Source organism: Malaclemys terrapin, chromosome 11, assembly GCF_027887155.1.
Source record: "Malaclemys terrapin pileata isolate rMalTer1 chromosome 11, rMalTer1.hap1, whole genome shotgun sequence".
In the NCBI taxonomy this organism is placed as follows: domain Eukaryota; kingdom Metazoa; phylum Chordata; order Testudines; family Emydidae; genus Malaclemys; species Malaclemys terrapin.
Genome location: NC_071515.1, coordinates 33,733,819 through 33,751,467, shown reverse-complemented (window position 1 = coordinate 33,751,467; position 17,649 = coordinate 33,733,819). Strand labels below are relative to the sequence as shown.

The 17,649-nt window shown below is 46.2% G+C and overlaps 1 protein-coding gene across 2 annotated transcripts in view; it reads right to left on the bottom strand.

The window, feature by feature from the left end:
- Positions 1-16,611, bottom strand: part of FRZB (frizzled related protein) — a 34,486-nt gene extending 17,875 nt beyond the window's left edge. The window contains exon 1 of one of the 2 annotated variants that reach the window (XM_054044560.1): positions 15,689-16,611. In XM_054044560.1, the coding sequence (XP_053900535.1) occupies positions 15,689-16,148 (460 nt within the window). In that variant the 5' untranslated portion in view covers positions 16,149-16,611. The remainder of the gene's footprint in view (positions 1-15,688) is intronic. The other variant, XM_054044559.1, reaches the window with a different exon arrangement.
- Between the last annotated feature and the right edge of the window lie 1,038 nt (positions 16,612-17,649).

The following is a 17,649-nucleotide window of genomic DNA, read 5'->3' as shown; positions in this document are numbered from 1 at the left end:
GGTTGCGATGTTTTAGAGTCCTCTCCTGTTCCTATTGAAGTCAGTATGAATTTTGTCTTTTAGCGGGCACCTAATGTTACATGCTGAAGCAGACTCTACATTATTTATAATTCACAATGGAAACTGTCGCATTTCCTTTGGTGACAGAGTAGCAGGATCTATACAAGAATGGAAATACATGTCAATTCAGACATGGGTTTGGAGCAATTCTGAAATGTACATATACTGCTTCTCTACTCAGTTGGATGCCTGAGGACAATTCAACTTTGATTTCCTCAGTAACAAAAAACAAACCAATCACAATCATGTCACTGAAGGGAAAGCCAAAATAAGCGTTTCAGTTTTCCGCCCTTAAAAATTTTCTGATTATTTTGTGAGAGAGATAAGGAATAGGGGTAGGGGGGAGTGCATGATGCCCAATTTCCAAAGAACTGCATTTGGGGGCATTCTAAATTGAGAATATGTGCCAAATTAATATTCTTATTTTCAAATCTATTATTTTTAAATAACACCAAAGTTTACATGATTTATATGCATGTCTTGTTAATAAAAATATATTAGCTGTTGCATGTTATTCTCTACAACGAAGAAAAACTGAAGGAATATATATATATATATATAGACACACACACACACACACACAGCAACATAGACAGACACCCAACCTTGCAATTGGATCAATGTGGTTTTGCTTGCACAGAGCCCCATGGAAGTTAATGAGGCTCAGTATGGGTGCAAGGGTCCAATTACATGAATTCAACTGCAATGTCAGGGCCATAAGTTTTATTTACAAATGACATATGTGCGTGTTTGTGTGCACACGTGCATGTGCCTAAATATGGATTTGGAAGCCTAACTTTAGGCACCCATTTTTTAAAAAGTCTTGGCTGTATGTATGTATATATCTATCTATCTAATTTCCTTAATGCATATTTATACCTTATACAGCATGCAATATACTTTACATAGGTGCATAAAAGACATGCAGGATGAATGTAGATTTTGAAATATCACTGGTTTATTTCACTAAAATAAATATTTCAGTAAATAAACTTGGCAAACCTGAGACTTCAGCATCAAACATCTGTATCAGTGTAGTATGCATAAGGGTACAGGAAATGTCTTAGCATTCCAGGGCAGAATCCTCTCCTTGACAATGGCCAAAAACGGTTTGCCACATACAGAAGTACTGAACCCCCATAATGCATTTAACTTTACAGTATTGCATTAGGGAAGAAATTTCTTCCTGACGTTAGCTTATTCTTCAACTACAACTTATGCTGCGAAGCATAATACTTGTCATTTTTATCCTAACCAGTAAAATTTCAGCTACTATTCTTATTATCTGAGACTTTTCTTGCTAAGCTGTTCACTTCAAATAGCATCTATAGGTGTGAACTCTACAAATCAATTATACGTGGCTTTTTAAAAAGTGTTTCCTATTATCCAATTTAAATGTGTCCTTTTAATTTTATCAAGTATTTTCTTAACCTTTTATTATAGGACAGGATAAAAGGTATAATTCATATGGCCTTCTTCAAGCCTGCTATTTTCTTATATAGAGCTATCATATTTCCTCTTATTTTTCATCTTTCCATACTCCAGTACGTAGTCTGGGACCTAGCTGTGTTTCCTCATTCAGTACGTTGAATCGTGGCCTCTCTTTGGACCTGTGGCAGTTGTTTCTGACTCTCCTATTGTTACTACCAGTCTGATACTCCCCTCAGGAATTTCCATTACTAGAAGTCTTGTGACCTCTTAAAGAAATCTACAAAACGCCCGTAAACTGGATCTTCCTTACACATTCACAGCAGCCTGAACTATAGCTTACCTCTGTTGGTTTTCCCTGTCCTGCAGACTTTTCTGTTTCATAATGGGTAACAAGGGAACAGAAACAGAATCAAAAAGAGGGACGGAGGGAAGGAAAAAGAGAGAGAGAGAGAGAGAGAGAATCTGGCCAGCAAAGAAAGTGAAAAAGAAACATCATGGGCAGCATTTTTCATGTCTTTGTTCCCAAGGAGGGGGTGTGGAAGAAAAAATAAGCAGCACTAAAATACACTCTCCGAAATAAAGAAATGAAGATTTCCTTAAACCAAAGCCCCAGATCCAACGTTGCCTGAACGTTCGGGGTGCTTGCACTTCACATTGAGATCTGGATCTGAATTTGTAGCTTGAGCCCATCTCCACATTAAAAACATTTTTTAGTATAGTGATTGCAGCGACACGTCTGGATTACAAACACTTCCACTTCCTTCAGTCTTTTAAAATGGAAGTGGAAGAACCCCTCAAAAATTAAATCCCACTCAAAAAACAGATCCCAGAGAATTTTATTATTAATCTTTACACAACACAGTAAATTCATATGACGCTTTACAACACTAGTTTAGATCCTGCCACTGGATCTGCTCTGTAGGATAAATTTCATAATGGGAATATTTTTCAATAGCTTTAGGAACTGTGGTCCAAATGCACAGCTGGGATATATCAGTTTAGCTCCACTGTAGTCAGCAGAGCTACACCAGTTTACACAAGTGGAGGATCTGGCCCTGTTATCTAGTAATATATAAAAAAAAACTTTGGGGTTGAGAAACAATTATGCATGTTGTGCATAGCAACCGTAACAAACCCAAAACCACACGGAAATGACAAATTAAGCCACCTAACACCTCCACACACAGTACACCTTAGCATGACAACACCTGTCATACCCTGCCATCTTAACTTAGCTCCATTTTCAGCCTTTGGCATGCTCTCATTTACCGGTTTATTTTCCTCCTCCCCCAGCGCTAATAGTTATGGATGTTTGGTGCAGTAGTTTGTTGTGCTGGCAGAGGTTAATTTGGGAAAGGGTTATGTGTAGAAGGGCAATTATAGGGGGTGATGCAAAAGTCTGGGAACCCTAATGGGCAGAGTTAAGCTTGTAATGTATGGTCTATGGTGTGTGTAGTTGTGGTAATAGTAAGATGTGTGTCTATGGGAGGAGGAGAAGAGGATACAAACTATATTATTAGGTGGCTTAACTTTTCATTTCCTTGTTTTGATGAGTTTGTGAGAGGCACGTTGTGTGTGTAGCAACCCTAACTGCTTCACAAGGAAGATTTTTGTGTATTCATCTCAATTTATTTAATGCTTATTTAGGGGTGGACATTGGATAAGTGTGTGGGGGGGGATGATATGTGGGGCTTAAAGTACAGTGGGAGAACATTTGATCCCTCCTCTGTTGTAGAATACATTCTGACACAACAGTCTAGCTTCTCATAAAGGCGGCTTTATGTGCTCCTGGTCCTCATCCAATAGGTTTGCATGCAGCTCTCCCATCTCTGTCAACCAGTCACACTTGGAGATGCCCAGCGCTTCCCCATGCCCCGTCAGTCAAGCTTCTGTGCACCCAGCATTCCCTGTCAATCAAGCTTTAGTACACCGAGCCCCAATAATCAGGTTTCTGTGTTTCCTGACCCAATCTATTTAGTTTGCACCTAGCCTCCATCCATTAAGTTTATGTGCACTGTGCACAAACTTTTATTCATAATGCAAATAATGGCTTAAAACATTTGTTAAAAAGAACCAAAATAAACAAATAAAAACACTCTCTCTGTGGCCCTCAGTATCTACCTCTTTACCAAGTTTTGTCCAGACAATTGTGTACAGAAATTTCTGATAAACAGCAGGCCTGCCAAGGGAAAAATTTAGCACAAGCCCAAATTCAAAGGCTTTCTATTAACAAATTTGTTAAGAAACACCAAACAAAAACTGCATCAAAAATTCAAAAGGCCTAAAAATTAACCCTGTGTGAAATTTCACATCAATCTGCTAACAACTTTTAGAGAAAAACAAGAATTATGCCCCATTTTAGAACACAAGCCAGTAGATGCCTCCATAAGACAATATATCAATAAATAGAACCATGTCTTGATATAACATTTGATAGTAAATGAAGAGTATATGAATTCCAAAGGAAAAGTCTAATCTCATTTATGTTCGAGACATGCAAAGCACAGACAAATCACAAATCTTCTCTGAATAAATGCAGACCCTTATCGCTGCCAGAAACCGACAAAGCTATGCTTTTAAAAACAACGGCCTTGTTATAAGGATCCCTGATCTTTCCTACAGCCCGTTCTACCAAATCCATTTTCAGAGAAAACTATAAAAATAACTGAAAAAGAGTATAACAAAAGACAAAAATTCAAGGGCCAAAAAGTGGGAGGAAAGGTTTGAAAAAGGGAGACAGACAGAGGTGATTTGGTAGAAAACTTTGTTGTGAATAAACAACCTGTGATGGCTAGAGGAAATCCAAGCATACTGTGATCCTGATTATTATTGCAATTAAAATGACATTGAGCAGCCTTACAGAAGCCATTTCAGGAACTCTGCTGGAAACAGCAAAGTCAAACTGAGGGGTTGTTGTCTGGGGACTTTCTTCAGTTCCTTTGATGAGATGGGAACATTCCTCAGCACTGCTGACTAAGAAATCCCTCAATGTGAATTAATTTAGTAGTAATTATCTACTTCAGATATTTGTTGTTCTTTAATGTATCTTCAACTGCAAAATATTTGCATTGTACAAGTATTTTAGGATAGACCACTATGTCATTTCTGAACTAAAAATGACAGAACAACTTTCAAGCTAACAGGAGATCTGTCCTTAGATTCACATAGTGAATCCTGACTCCGGTATTCTGCTTAGATCTTCCATTGAGTGAACAGCAGCTCTGTGTGTTAAGATCCACCAGCAGTATCCACCAGCAGAATTTTGCATTTCATATGAAAATTAAAAATTTCTAGCTTTATTCACTTAAAATGATCACAGCCTTAGGTGGCACTTAATTCCACAAATCTTGACTTTGCACATAGATTATCAATACATACACCACAAAAGTCATTTTTTCCTACAGTTCATGCTAGAGATACATTAGAGCAGGGGTAGGCAACCTTTCAGAAGCGGTGTGCCGAGTCTTCATTTATTCACTCTAATTTAAAGTTTTGCATGCCAATAATACATTTTAATGTTTTTAGAAGGTCTCTTTCTAGAAGTCTATAATATATAACTAAACTATTGTTGTATATAAAGTAAATAAGGTTTTTAAAATGTTTAAGACGCTTCATTTAAAATTAAATTAAAATGCAGAGCCCCCCGGACCGGTGGCCAGGACCCGGGCAGTGTGAGGGCCACTGAAAATCAGCTCGCGTGCGTGCCATAGGTTGCCTACCCCTGCATTAGAGAGAGGCAGTCTACGGTCACCAGCAGCAACACTGTTAGTAAGGTTTAGAATTCTCTCTTCTTTAGCTCATAACTTTTTCAAAATGTCTCTTGTAAGGCTGGAAATGTACATTTTCAGCTTATAAGTGAATATTTTTTCTGAAACTAAGAAAATGGTTTACTTGCATTTTTTATGCAGAGGACTAAAAAATGACAATTTAAAAATGACAAATCTGACATGTACACAGTCTTCCCTGAGAAATGTGTGATTTGTTACATGCAAAATACTGCCCTAACTTATACACTTGTACAATTTCACTGAAGTCCATGGAGCTGTGCAAAGTATGTTCTGAGCTGAAGTCTGGAAACAATTGGATTGGAAATAACAGAGCTAATAACATTTGCCAAGAGTTATAATGAGCATGAACAGTTACTGCTTTTAATTATGTTTTAAGTGCTGCTAGTACTGGGGTGATGGAACAATTTTTGTAGTGGGGGTGCTGCTGATGGAACCATGGATTTGGTGTTTGTTGTTACTACTTCAAGCCAGGGGGTACGGCAGCAGCACTGCTGCTAGATACATATCTTTGTGTGTGTTTACACACCTAGAGGGACATAGGGAGGAGAGAAGGAAGACTTAACTGAAGCTAGTGTTTCTCCACCTAGCCAATGAGCCACAAAATATGTTTCACTCTGACCACAGAATCCCTTAAAAATAAAAAAAAACGGGGAGGAGGGGGCGCGATACAGCAAAGAGTCTCAGACTTCCGATCAGGTGCCCCTTAGTAAAGTGATCCTAGCATTTGTTTTACTTGATTTACATTCTGTAGTTGTGTTCCCTCCTCCCCCCACCCAATCTCACCAAGGGCACCACACACCTTCAAGACATGTTTTTATTTCCTTGTAATACTGGATGTCCATTCTACAATGCTCCTCTTCTGGGCTAAATGGACAAAGTTTAATTAGCCTGGGGAAGCCCTTCCTTTGATTTACTCTCTGGTCTACTCTTCTCTCCAAATGCAGAAATTCACACGTACCTTAACACTGCTCAAGAGTCCACTGATGTGATAGGCAATACATGGGCCACCATTTAGGGGAATGGTTTCAGCTTCCATATGGAAACGAAGTAGCGTATCACTGGAGAATATGTTATAAATGCTACAAGCATGCTCCAAAATAATTTAAGGACCTGGCCCCTTCATGATGGATGCAAGTAAAGCCAAGAATTAAATATATTATTTCTCTGAAATATTCAAAACAGCATCGCAATCAGCCTACTCCAATCAAGGCAACTGTTTTGACTGAAGCATAATTCAAGACTCGGCAAAGAAAATATCCAGATCTATGAAGTTACACTTCCATATCCTGAAGGTGCACCATGACACAAAATTTTTCTTTTTTTTAAACAACTACGTTCCTGCCATTTCACACAAACATCTCCAATTTTATAAATTGGACATTTCCAGAGATAAATGTTCAGCTAGCCTAAACCAACTCTTATTTTGCAAGTGCCCCTTTCTATCTGCTCTCATTTTATTGTTACGATTTGTTCAGAAAAGCATCCCTATTCGGGACTTCAGCACTGTCATAAATAGGGATAGACATAAGCACATCTTTCGGTATTTTCTTCAGTCAGGTCTTTAGCACTGACAACATATTTGATGCTGCACTGTATACAAAAATAAAGGCAATTCCTGCCTTCAAGCCCTTGGAATCTAAAAGCATGACACACAGGTGGCAGGTCACACTGAGTAATCCAGTGGTGGGGAGGACCTGGTCATTTGTTTGTTTGTTTTTAAATGTTTGTAAACTCACTTCTTGCAGGCTTTGCAGAATAAGTGAGTTTTAAGAGGGACCTAAATGAACAGAGGGTGACTGCTTGGTAAACTGAGGTGAGAAGAGCATTCAACTAGCAGGAAGTCAACATGGAACAACACAGAGACAACAATGGGTGGAGGAAGCAAATGGGATAACAAGACTGGCATGAATGGTAGAGCCACTTGTGCACACAATAGCAATTTAGCACATACAAAATGGTGTACCCCCACATCTGTGCGTAAAATCGCTTACATGCGCAAAAGCTGGCGACAAAAATCAAAGGCCAGAGATGTAAATTTGGACCTTAGCACTCTCTGCTCCGACAACTGGAATGTAAACACGTTGCAAATATCATTTTCTTCTCCTTCCAGGATTGTCTTGATTTGGTTGATCCTGAAGACTAATCAAAGATATACAATTTCACACTGGCCTTCAGAGTCAGCTATAAACATTGGTGTATTTAAAGTGACAGTGTCTTCTAAATACAGACCTGGTGATTTTCTCTTTTACAACAGTATAAAGGAATAGCACAAATCTAAGGGCCAAATCTTTGCTCATCTGCTCAGAGCTTACATAGAGACCCTCTGCTCTGTGGCTGCCCATCTAGCTCCTTCTGTATGGAGACTGGACTCCACCCTCTCCACTGACTCATAAGAATGGCCATACTGGGTCAGACCAAAGGTCCATCTAGACCAGTATCCTGTCTTCCAAAAGTGGCCAATACCAGGTGCTTTAGATGGAATGAACAGAACAGGAAATCATCAAGTGATTCATCCGCTGTCGCCTAATCCCAGCTTCTGGCAAACAGAGGCTAGGGACACCATTACTGCCCAACTCATATGAGGTTTTCAGGGAGTAATATCAGAGGAGGTGGTGCTTAACCTGATATCCCCATTTAAGGGTGGGATGTCCCAGATGGGTGACTGCCTCCTACTTCCATTTGTACAGGGGTGCTCTGCTCTGACTGGTCTGTCAAACCCATGACTCCCTTCTCTCTCTTCAGAAAAGGAAGCAATAGCTGTTAATGGCAGAGGATGGGAGTGGCACAGAGTAACTGTGAGTCTGAGTGAATGGTACAGTAGTGGCCATATCATCCCTTCCACAAGTAGGGGGCTCTGGAGTAACAGTAGAGAAAAGACACAAACAGCTCCTTCCTCCTCCCACGAAATTGGCCGTTAAGTCAGTCTGACATCATAGCCTGGATATGAAAGACAGAAGCCCTAAGCAGGGTCATGATAGGAATCACAACAGCCTCTCCCATCGCAGCAACTAAGGATGGGCTTTTGGCTAGGGTAGGGTTACCATTCATCCGGATTTACCCGGACATGTCCTCCTTTTTGTGCTAAAAATAGCGTCCGGGGGGAATTTGTAAAGCACTCAAAATGTCCGGGATTTCCCCCCTCCCTGGCAGAGCAGAGCGAGCGGCTGGGAGGGCTGCAGGTAAGTCCCGGGCTGGACTCCAGAGCAGCTGTAGAGGAGCTCCGCCCTGCATTCTGAGCCGGCAGCTCTCCCCTGCAGCCCGGCTCCGGCAGCACTGTGCAGGGCCAGGGACCGGGTTTTGTTGTGCTGGGGAGCGCAGCCACGTGTCCGGCTCACACAGAGCCCAACACCCTGTTCTGAGCAGCAGGGTAAGGGGGCCAGGGGGCAGGAGAAGGGGCAGGGAAGTTCTGGAGGAGGCAGTCAAGAAACGGGGGGGGGGGGTCGGGATTTCAGGGGGGGGGGCTTTTTGGGAGGGAGTGGAGAAAGTTTTGGGCAGTCAGGGTACAGGTAGGGGGTAGGGTCCTGGGGGGCAGTTGGGGGGGGTCTTAGGAGGGGGCAGTTAGGGGACAATGCACAGGGAGTCTTAGGTAGGGGGTGGGGTTCTGGAGGGCAGTTAGGAGCAGGGGTCCCAGGAGGGGGCAGTCAGGGGACAAGGAGCGGGGGGGTGGGGGGCTGGGAGTTCTGGGGGGGAACTGTCAGGGGGCAGGAGTGGGGAGAGGGATCGGAGCAGTCAGGGGACAGGGAGCAGAGGGGTTTAGATGGGTTGGGAGTTCTGGGGGGGCGGTCGGGGGGGGGAGTGGTTGGATGGGGCGTGGGAGTCCCAGGGGTCTGTCTGGGGGTGGGGGTGTGGATAAGGGTTGGGGCAGTCAGGGGACAAGAGGCAGGGAGGCTTAGATAGGGGGTGGAGTCCTGGGGCGCAGTTAGGGGCAGGGGTCCCAGGAGGGGGCAGTCAGGGGACAAGGAATGGGGGGAGGGTTGGGGGTTCTGGGGGGGCGGGAAGTGGGAGAGGCTGGGGCGGGGCTCCTCCCGTCCTCTTTTTTGCTTGCTGAAATATGGTAACCCTAGGCTAGGGTGTCGCCCCAGCCCTCACCCAAGCCAGCCTCATTATCTTTTGTACCCGTCGCCGTCCAGTAGATTTAGTAGTTGGGTGTCTGGTTATATTTCAAGCTCTGGTAACACAGGCTCATGGGAACTCAAATGGACAAAAGGAGTTGGACTTTGCCTTATGGGAAAACCCTGTACCGAGCAGGGAGCTAGACAAGATGATTTAATAGGGCTCTTTCAGTCTTTAATTTTAACGACTGTACAGTTCTCCTTAAAATGGCCACTAGAAATGTGTTTACTGGAATGAAAAAATAGGTGGGAAAGACAGACCTGCCAGACCAATGTTAAAGAAAAGCCTCTCTGTTCTTCACAGAGTGGAGAAATGATCAAATGACAGTTCACACATGGAAATATTTGGGCCCTATTAGGGTGACAAGCTTAGAGAGGTCCCCGGTGATATACTATGTAAATGATACTGGCACAAGCCAAAGCTGCTATGCCCATTAATGTAGTAGTCAATTAGACCTGATTTATCTAACTTGTTAATTAGGGCCACTTCCCTGACCTTTTGGGACACAGACACTCACTGATTTACATACTTGACAACTGACGACATGTGCAACATAAACTCTGTGAGGAAGAATGTGCATTGTTCAGAATCTGTATCAAGATGCTGCACTTCATCAACTGTAGTTCAAACTATGCAAAAGTGCAGGTCCGGGAGAATGGAGCCCAGAGTTAACTTTCTTCTGGTGAGAATGTTGAGTGCTAATTAGTGTGCACAGTTTCCCTATATGTAAACTGTTTTGTATTATGCACTTTTTCCTCCCTTTCTCCTATTATAATTATAAACCTGATGCGTGAACATCAGTCTCCTGAAAGCAAACAAAAAGAAATCTTTTCTGAAGATAAACAGAAAACCAGTCCAGTCCTTTTACCCAGCCAGAGCCAGGAGGAAGATCTCACCCTAGGAGTCTAACAACTTGATCTGACTGCCAATCCACATGCACAAAAATGAGTAAAAAAACCAAAATTTTATTTTAATTAAAAATACTATTTGCTATGTTGTTGATTAACTGGGAGAAACTCTGCAAACTGAGATTTTCTACAATGGGATAGAATATAGTTATTTCACACTGTGAGTCTGTATACTGTAAATTATTCACAAGGGAGGAGGTATGGTCTGGTGAGCAGAGTAAAGGAATTGGACTCAGGGCTCCGGGGCTCTATTCCTGAATCTGCCACCGACTATGAGCTTGGTTACGTCATTTAACAACCCCATCCTTAATTTGCCCTTTTACAACAGAATGGACTGAATAATACTTATCTTAGTCAGTCAAAGTTTAGAAAGAAATCTGTGATCCCTGGACAAAAGGTATGATAGAAGTGCAAAGTCCTATTACTTTGTGGGTAATATTTTGAATGATGAAAACCTTTTCAGTAATAAATGTGAATTTCCATTTCCATTGACTGTGCATTTCACAACAATATTAGGTGCAGAAAGTGCATTCTTAAGAGGAAAAAAATTAGGAGAAATGCCTTGTATACAAATCATTAACTAGTCTGTTATTTGTATTAGTGATGTTTTCTACTGGGGTACAATCCTCTAATAGGATGATACCAGTTTTCTTCTGACCTTTTCCTAGATTAGGAATATTTCATTATATTTTTTAAAGGGGAGGATTTATTCCCCCTCCCCAGAAGAATATCTTCAGTCCAATGGATAGTATGCTGGTTTAATTTTTAAATCCCAGAAATCAGAATGTCATCAGGTTTCCAGTCAGTGAAGTGTTCATGGATTTCACACTGGAATCATTCAAAGAGGTTATTGTGCTGCTGCGGTCCTCAGCAATAGGTAACTCAGGGGCAATTTTAGAGAAACTTCCTCCCTTCAGTTTTGAATGCTACTGCTTTCAAATATCTGTTGACTTGCCAAGCCTCACTCAGTTTGGATCCATTTTTAAGGCAGTTTTGAAAGTATCTCAATGCTGCTAAGGAAAGAGTCTGTAAATGTGCTTCAAAATGAGACATTCACAAACCTATTCCTAATTTTGGAATTCAAAACCAGCCTCACTGAAATCCTCCCAGCAGGTCTGCAGCCCAAAGCAGCAGCAACAACAAATCTATAGCCAGACACGCGGAGTTAGATGTGGGGTACAATTACAGAGGAAGGACAGGTTAGAAACGAATGAGGGGAAGGGTTAGTTATGGAAGTATAAGGAACAGAGTTAGCTTGAGGTATTGGTTAAGGGTTGTAGAGGGGGATCTGAGAGTTAGAAGGGGTGGAAATGGTAATTTGAAAGGTAGAAGTGGAGCTAGATTGGTATGGAAACAAACAAATATACAGGTAGGGGAAAGAAATGATGAATGAGAAAGGTTAAACAGGCAAATGAAGAGAAGAGTGCAATGGAATAGGGTATAAGATGTGACTGGAAATGGAGAAAGCGTTGGAGGAGGAATTATGGGGTTTGGTTTATATGGAGTGGAATGAAAGGTAAGGGTCAAAAGAATGATAACAGTAATGAGTTACATACAGCACCTTCCATCCAAAGCACTTTGCTATGGGTCAGAATCAGAGGTGACATCAACGTTGGTATAAGTGAATCAACAAATTGGTGCAAGCTGGTGTAACTTACACATCAAAGGGGCTGAAAGATGGGGCTGCCACAGAATGAGCAACTAACAGAAGAGTGTAAGTAGGCGTAAGATAAAGCACAGGTGCAAGCCTGCTCTAGCTTATAACTTCCTTTTCTCACTACACCATCCTCTTCTGCCAACTTTGGCATGTAAGTCAAACCACTTACCAATAGTTAACTTACACCATCACCTATGGTATTTCCAAGCGTGACCAGAGATACGTGTATTTCTCTGATGAGATAAACACGGAGATATTGATCATTTTGTAAATATGCAGGGTTCTAGCGCCAGAGCCTTGACCAAATTCCAGTCCTAGCCAAATCCCCAAATTATATATTGCCTAATGGAGCTTATCTCAGCTCTTTCAATTGGAAATAAATGGGTTTATTTCTCCATTGCTTGTCCTAGTACATTGTGTTGCTGTGCAATGTTAAACAGGTTCTATGTTCCATCCTAGAGGTAGCTGCTCTGGGATGGGTGAAGTTATACCTTTTTGTATTAAAAAAGCCAGCGCCCAGCCAATGAGAGCTTTGCAGTGTTCTGGCAGCACAAAGCAGTTGGAAAGCCAGCTTAACTGGCTACGTGGGGATTCTCCTACAGTAAGAGGAACACCTACATGGCACTGAAACAATCACCAACACTGCCTTTACAGCTCCAAGCATGGCCAATGAAAGGGAATGGGGCCAGAGAGTGTGCTGTGCTCTAGAAGCCTCTAATGATCTCCTGGGAGGCCACTGCAGCCAGACACAACTTAGAGCAGCTCTGAGGCTACTCTAATTTGAGCTGGGGGCCAAACTGACCCTCATCTAACCCCAGGACCAGGAGACGTACATGTTACCATGTAGCCATCTTCACCACACTCATCCTTCAGCCACACTGCCTGCAACCCTAATACAGCTGAGGTTTTGGCCCAGTATCTATGTATGCCATAAAACTAGTAATATTTGTTATAAGTTTATCTTAAAATAAATATGCAACAATTACTTTCTGCTGCTCTTCCTCCAGCTGCCATTGCACATGTCCTTGTGCTACTGCTGGCATGGGAACAGGTAGGGGCAACTGCTTCTCCTAACTCGAGCCTCACTCCTCCTGTGGCCACCACAATCTCTCTCATGTTGCCACCGTCATGGAAATAGGGGCATCGCCATCTTTGCTCCCATCAGCACAAGCTAGCTTGCAGCATGAGGTTCAACAAGCACAAATGTGCAGCTGCTCTTGTCTATGCAAAATAAAGTGAGTGCAGCCAATTCCAGAAGGAAACATGGTTTTAGTGGGTCTGAGTGACATGGTAAAGGGGAGTGGAGGGCATGGGGAATTGTATACACAGTATTGGGTACATTTATAGCGTGGCTACTGCCCTACTATAGTAGTTATATTTACAAAATACTAAAGCTGAGCTAAAAAAAAAAAAAAAAAAGGGAAATTGTTTCCATTTCACAGGATTTGAAAGAGACCTATTTTCATTTTTTCAACAGTTTTTACAAAAAAATTAAGCTACTTTTTGGAATAGAGAATGTTTCTGAATCGGTTGTTGAAAGTATTCATTTACCAAAGACCCATTTTTCAGTAAACTAGAAATGTTGATTACCCGGCAATGGCATTGATAAAAATTTTGATTGAAAAAATGTCGATAAAAAAAAAACTCAAGTTAAAATTTTCAAAAAAGTAAGAATTTCTTATGGAATTTTTCAGTTTTGGAAAAAGGCCATTTTCAACAACAACAAATTTCACTCAAAAATCTCAATCAGCTCCACACAAATGCTAAACGAGAGTAATAAGTTAGAGGTAACAGAAACTTATTCACACAAAAGAGCATAAAGATACTGTCAGAAGGGTGTAGCGTTGGATGGGCGTGAGGGTTAGATGAGAGCTAAGTTTAGCCTATGGTAGGAGACATAGGAGTGAGAGCAAGAGCTTGGTTTGGAAATGGGAGACAGGATCAGAGTGACAAGTTTAGAATTGGAGGAACAGGTGGCAGGGGAGGGTTATGTTCAACCACACGTGGATGCAGTGTCCACCCTGTTTGGAATAACATTACTGCAGGGCACTTTTGTCCATTGTCTCTGCACCTTTACATGCAAGCATCACCTACTCACTCTCAGATGTCACCAGTGTCCATGGAGTGAGATGGGAAAGCAAGGGGGGGGAGAGTGGGCGCTAGATAGGGGAAGGAGGGATAGAGATAGGTTCTGGAAGAGAAAGCGAGATGCTACAAAGGGAAGAGGAGAAAGGGAGGAGAGGTGTAGGAAGGAGAGGAGATTCAGGTGTAGGAAAAAGGTCAGAGGGGAGAAGAGGAGGGATGGCAGATGGAGCTGGCTGGGGGCCCATGAACCTAGGGTTGACTGAGATCAGAGATGATCTCCTTAAGGGTCAGCGATGCATGAGGGCTGGGAGTTGGAATCAGAGGGGGATCACAAGCGGGGTAGGCTGGAGTTGACTGGGATCAGAAAGGATGAGAACCGGGGACTGGATTCACAGTGTGCTGGGCACACGGGGGAGAGAGTAAAGAGGGGAGCAGAGTGGGTTGTGGGCTAGATTCACAGGGATGTGGGTACAGGGGGGAATGCAGAGAAGGGTGTGGGCTGGGCTCCCGGGGGTGCGAGCAGAGAGGGGAGCAGAGAGAGGTGCAGGCTGGGCTCCCAGGGGTGCGAGCAGAGGGGGGAGCAGGGAGGGGTGCAGGCAGGGCTCCCAGAGGCAATGGGAGAGCAGGAGCAGAGGGGGTGCAGGCTGGGCTCCTGGAGACAAGGGCAGAGAAGGGTGCGGGCTGGGCTCCCGGGGGTGACGGCAGGGAGGGGAGCAGAGGAGGGGTGACGGCTGGGTTCCCGGGGGGTGACGGCAGGGAGGGGAGCAGAGGAGGGGTGACGGCTGGGCTCCCGGGGGGTGACGGCAGGGAGGGGAGCAGAGGAGGGGTGACGGCTGGGTTCCCGGGGGGTGACGGCAGGGAGGGGAGCAGAGGAGGGGTGACGGCTGGGTTCCCGGGGGGTGACGGCAGGGAGGGGAGCAGAGGAGGGGTGACGGCTGGGCTCCCGGGGGTGACGGCAGGGAGGGGAGCAGAGGAGGGGTGACGGCTGGGCTCCCGGGGGTGACGGCAGGGAGGGGAGCAGAGGAGGGGTGCGGGCTGGGTTCCCGGGGAAGGGCAGGGAGGGGAACAGGGGAGGGGTGCGGGCTGGGCTCCCGGGGGGTGACGGCAGGGAGGGGAGCAGAGGAGGGGTGCGGGCTGGGCTCCCGGGGGGTGACGGCAGGGAGGGGAGCAGAGGAGGGGTGACGGCTGGGCTCCCGGGGGGTGACGGCAGGGAGGGGAGCAGAGGAGGGGTGACGGCTGGGCTCCCGGGGGGTGACGGCAGGGAGGGGAGCAGAGGAGGGGTGACGGCTGGGCTCCCGGGGGGTGACGGCAGGGAGGGGAGCAGAGGAGGGGTGCGGGCTGGGCTCCCGGGGGGTGACGGCAGGGAGGGGAGCAGAGGAGGGGTGCGGGCTGGGCTCCCGGGGGTGACGGCAGGGAGGGGAGCAGAGGAGGGGTGACGGCTGGGCTCCCGGGGGGAAGGGCAGGGAGGGGAGCAGAGGAGGGGTGCGGGCTGGGTTCCCGGGGGTGACGGCAGGGAGGGGAGCAGAGGAGGGGTGCGGGCTGGGCTCCCGGGGAGTGACGGCAGGGAGGGGAGCAGAGGAGTGGTGCGGGCTGGGTTCCCGGGGGGAAGGGCAGGGAGGGGAGCAGAGGAGGGGTGCGGCACTTACCGGCTCCCTCGGCGGTCACGATGGCCTCTGGGGAGATGCAGACGCCGCGGTCGTAGACTGGCAGCTCCTCGCAGGCCAGGCTCTCGGGCCAGGCGTGGCGGTACTTGATGAGGACGGGCTCGCAGCCGGCCCGGGCCCGCTCGCACACCGACTTGCAGGGCTTGATGGGCTCGTGCTGGAAGTCGATGGTGCAGATGGGCGCGTACATGGCGCAGAGGAAGAAGAGCAGGTCGGGGCTGCAGTGGGTGCCCAGCAGCCCCTCGAACTGCTCGATGGCCAGGATGGCGTTGGCCTGGGTGCTGTGGTGCAGGTGGTTGGGCATCTTGGTCATGTTCCAGGGCAGGGACTTGCACAGGGGGATGCGGACCGGCTCGCAGGCGGCGCCCTGGGCCCCGGGCACCCTGCTCAGGAAGAGCCCGGCCAGGGCCAGGAGGAGCGCGGCGGAGCCGCAGCACAACATGGTCCCGCCGGGCTCTGGGGTCGGGACCTCGCACACGCGCTCCCCGGACCTGGCGGAGCCGCCTCCCGACAGCCTCTTCTCTCGCTGCCCCTCGCCACAGCGGCTCTGGCTGCCCACCTGCCCCGGGCAGCGGGGCCCGCCCCCTGCGGCGCTAGGGGTCCCGGCAGGATCGGAGAAAGGCGCAGCCGGAAGCGGGGGATCGAGGGGAGCTGCCCCTGGGTGCGCCCCGCTTCTGCAGGCGCCGAGCACGAGGGAGGGCCCGTGGGCGCAGCCCAGGCAAAGTTTGGCCAGGGCGGAAAAGCGCTTGGGACTCGCCGGGCCCCGCTCCGCAGGCTGGAGGGACGGGCCGGCTTTGCAATGAGGGCTCTGTCTGCAGCCCAGCTCCTTTTCCCTTTCCCACCTCCTGGCCAGAGAGCCCCAGCTCCTCCTCCCGGCCCTCCTTAACCCCGCTCCTCTGGGCGGCGGGGAGGAGGGGGGCCGAGATGACCTGAGGCTGCATTAACTTCCATCAGTATAAGACAGCGCTTGTCCCGTACCCGCACCCCCCGCCTCCTGTTTATCCCTCGGGAAGGCTGCGAGTTCTCAGTTTTCGCTGGAGCTGCAGCAAGGCAGAGAGGGAGAAGCCAAATCAAGCTAGTCCTTGTAAAGCGACTGGAAAGTGCGGGGCAGCAGGAGCGCCCAGCCAACCCTGACAGAACCTCTTGAACCAGATCTGTAGGAGCTCATAGACCCACAAACTCTTAAGCCAGAAGTATCGGGGGTAGCCATGTTAGTCTGTATCTACAAAAACAACAAGGAGTCTGGTGGCACCTTAAAGACTAACAGATTTATTTGGGCATAAGTTTTCGTGGGTAAAAACCTCACTTCTTCGGATGCATAGAGTGAAAGCTACAGATGCAGGCATTATATACTGACACATGGAGAGCAGGGAGTTACTTCGCAAGTGGAGAACCAGTGTTGACAGGGCCAATTCAATCAGGGTGGATGTAGTCCACTCCCAATAATAGATAAGGAGGTGTCAATTCCAGGAGAGGAAAAGCTGCTTCTGTAATGAGCCAGCCACGCCCAATCCCTATTCAAGCCCAGATTAATGGTGTTAAATTTGCAAATGAATTTTCGTTCTGCTGTTTCTCTTTGAAGTCTGTTTCTGAAGGTTTTTTTTGTTCAGTGATAGTGACTTTTAAATCTGTAATAGAATGACCAGGGAGATTGAAGTGTTCACTTACTGGCTTATGTATGTTACCATTCCTGATGTCCGATTTGTGTCCATTTATTCTTTTGCGGAGGGACTGTCTGGTTTGGCCAATGTACATGGCAGAGGGGCATTGCTGGCACATGATGGCATATATAACATTAGTGGATATGCAGGTAAATGAGCCCTTGATGGTGTGGCTGATGTGGTTGCGTCCTCTGATGGTGTCGCCAGAGTAGATATGGGAACAGAGTAGGAAGGGAGCAGCATGATCGTCTGACCTCCTGCACATTGCAGGCCTCAGAACCT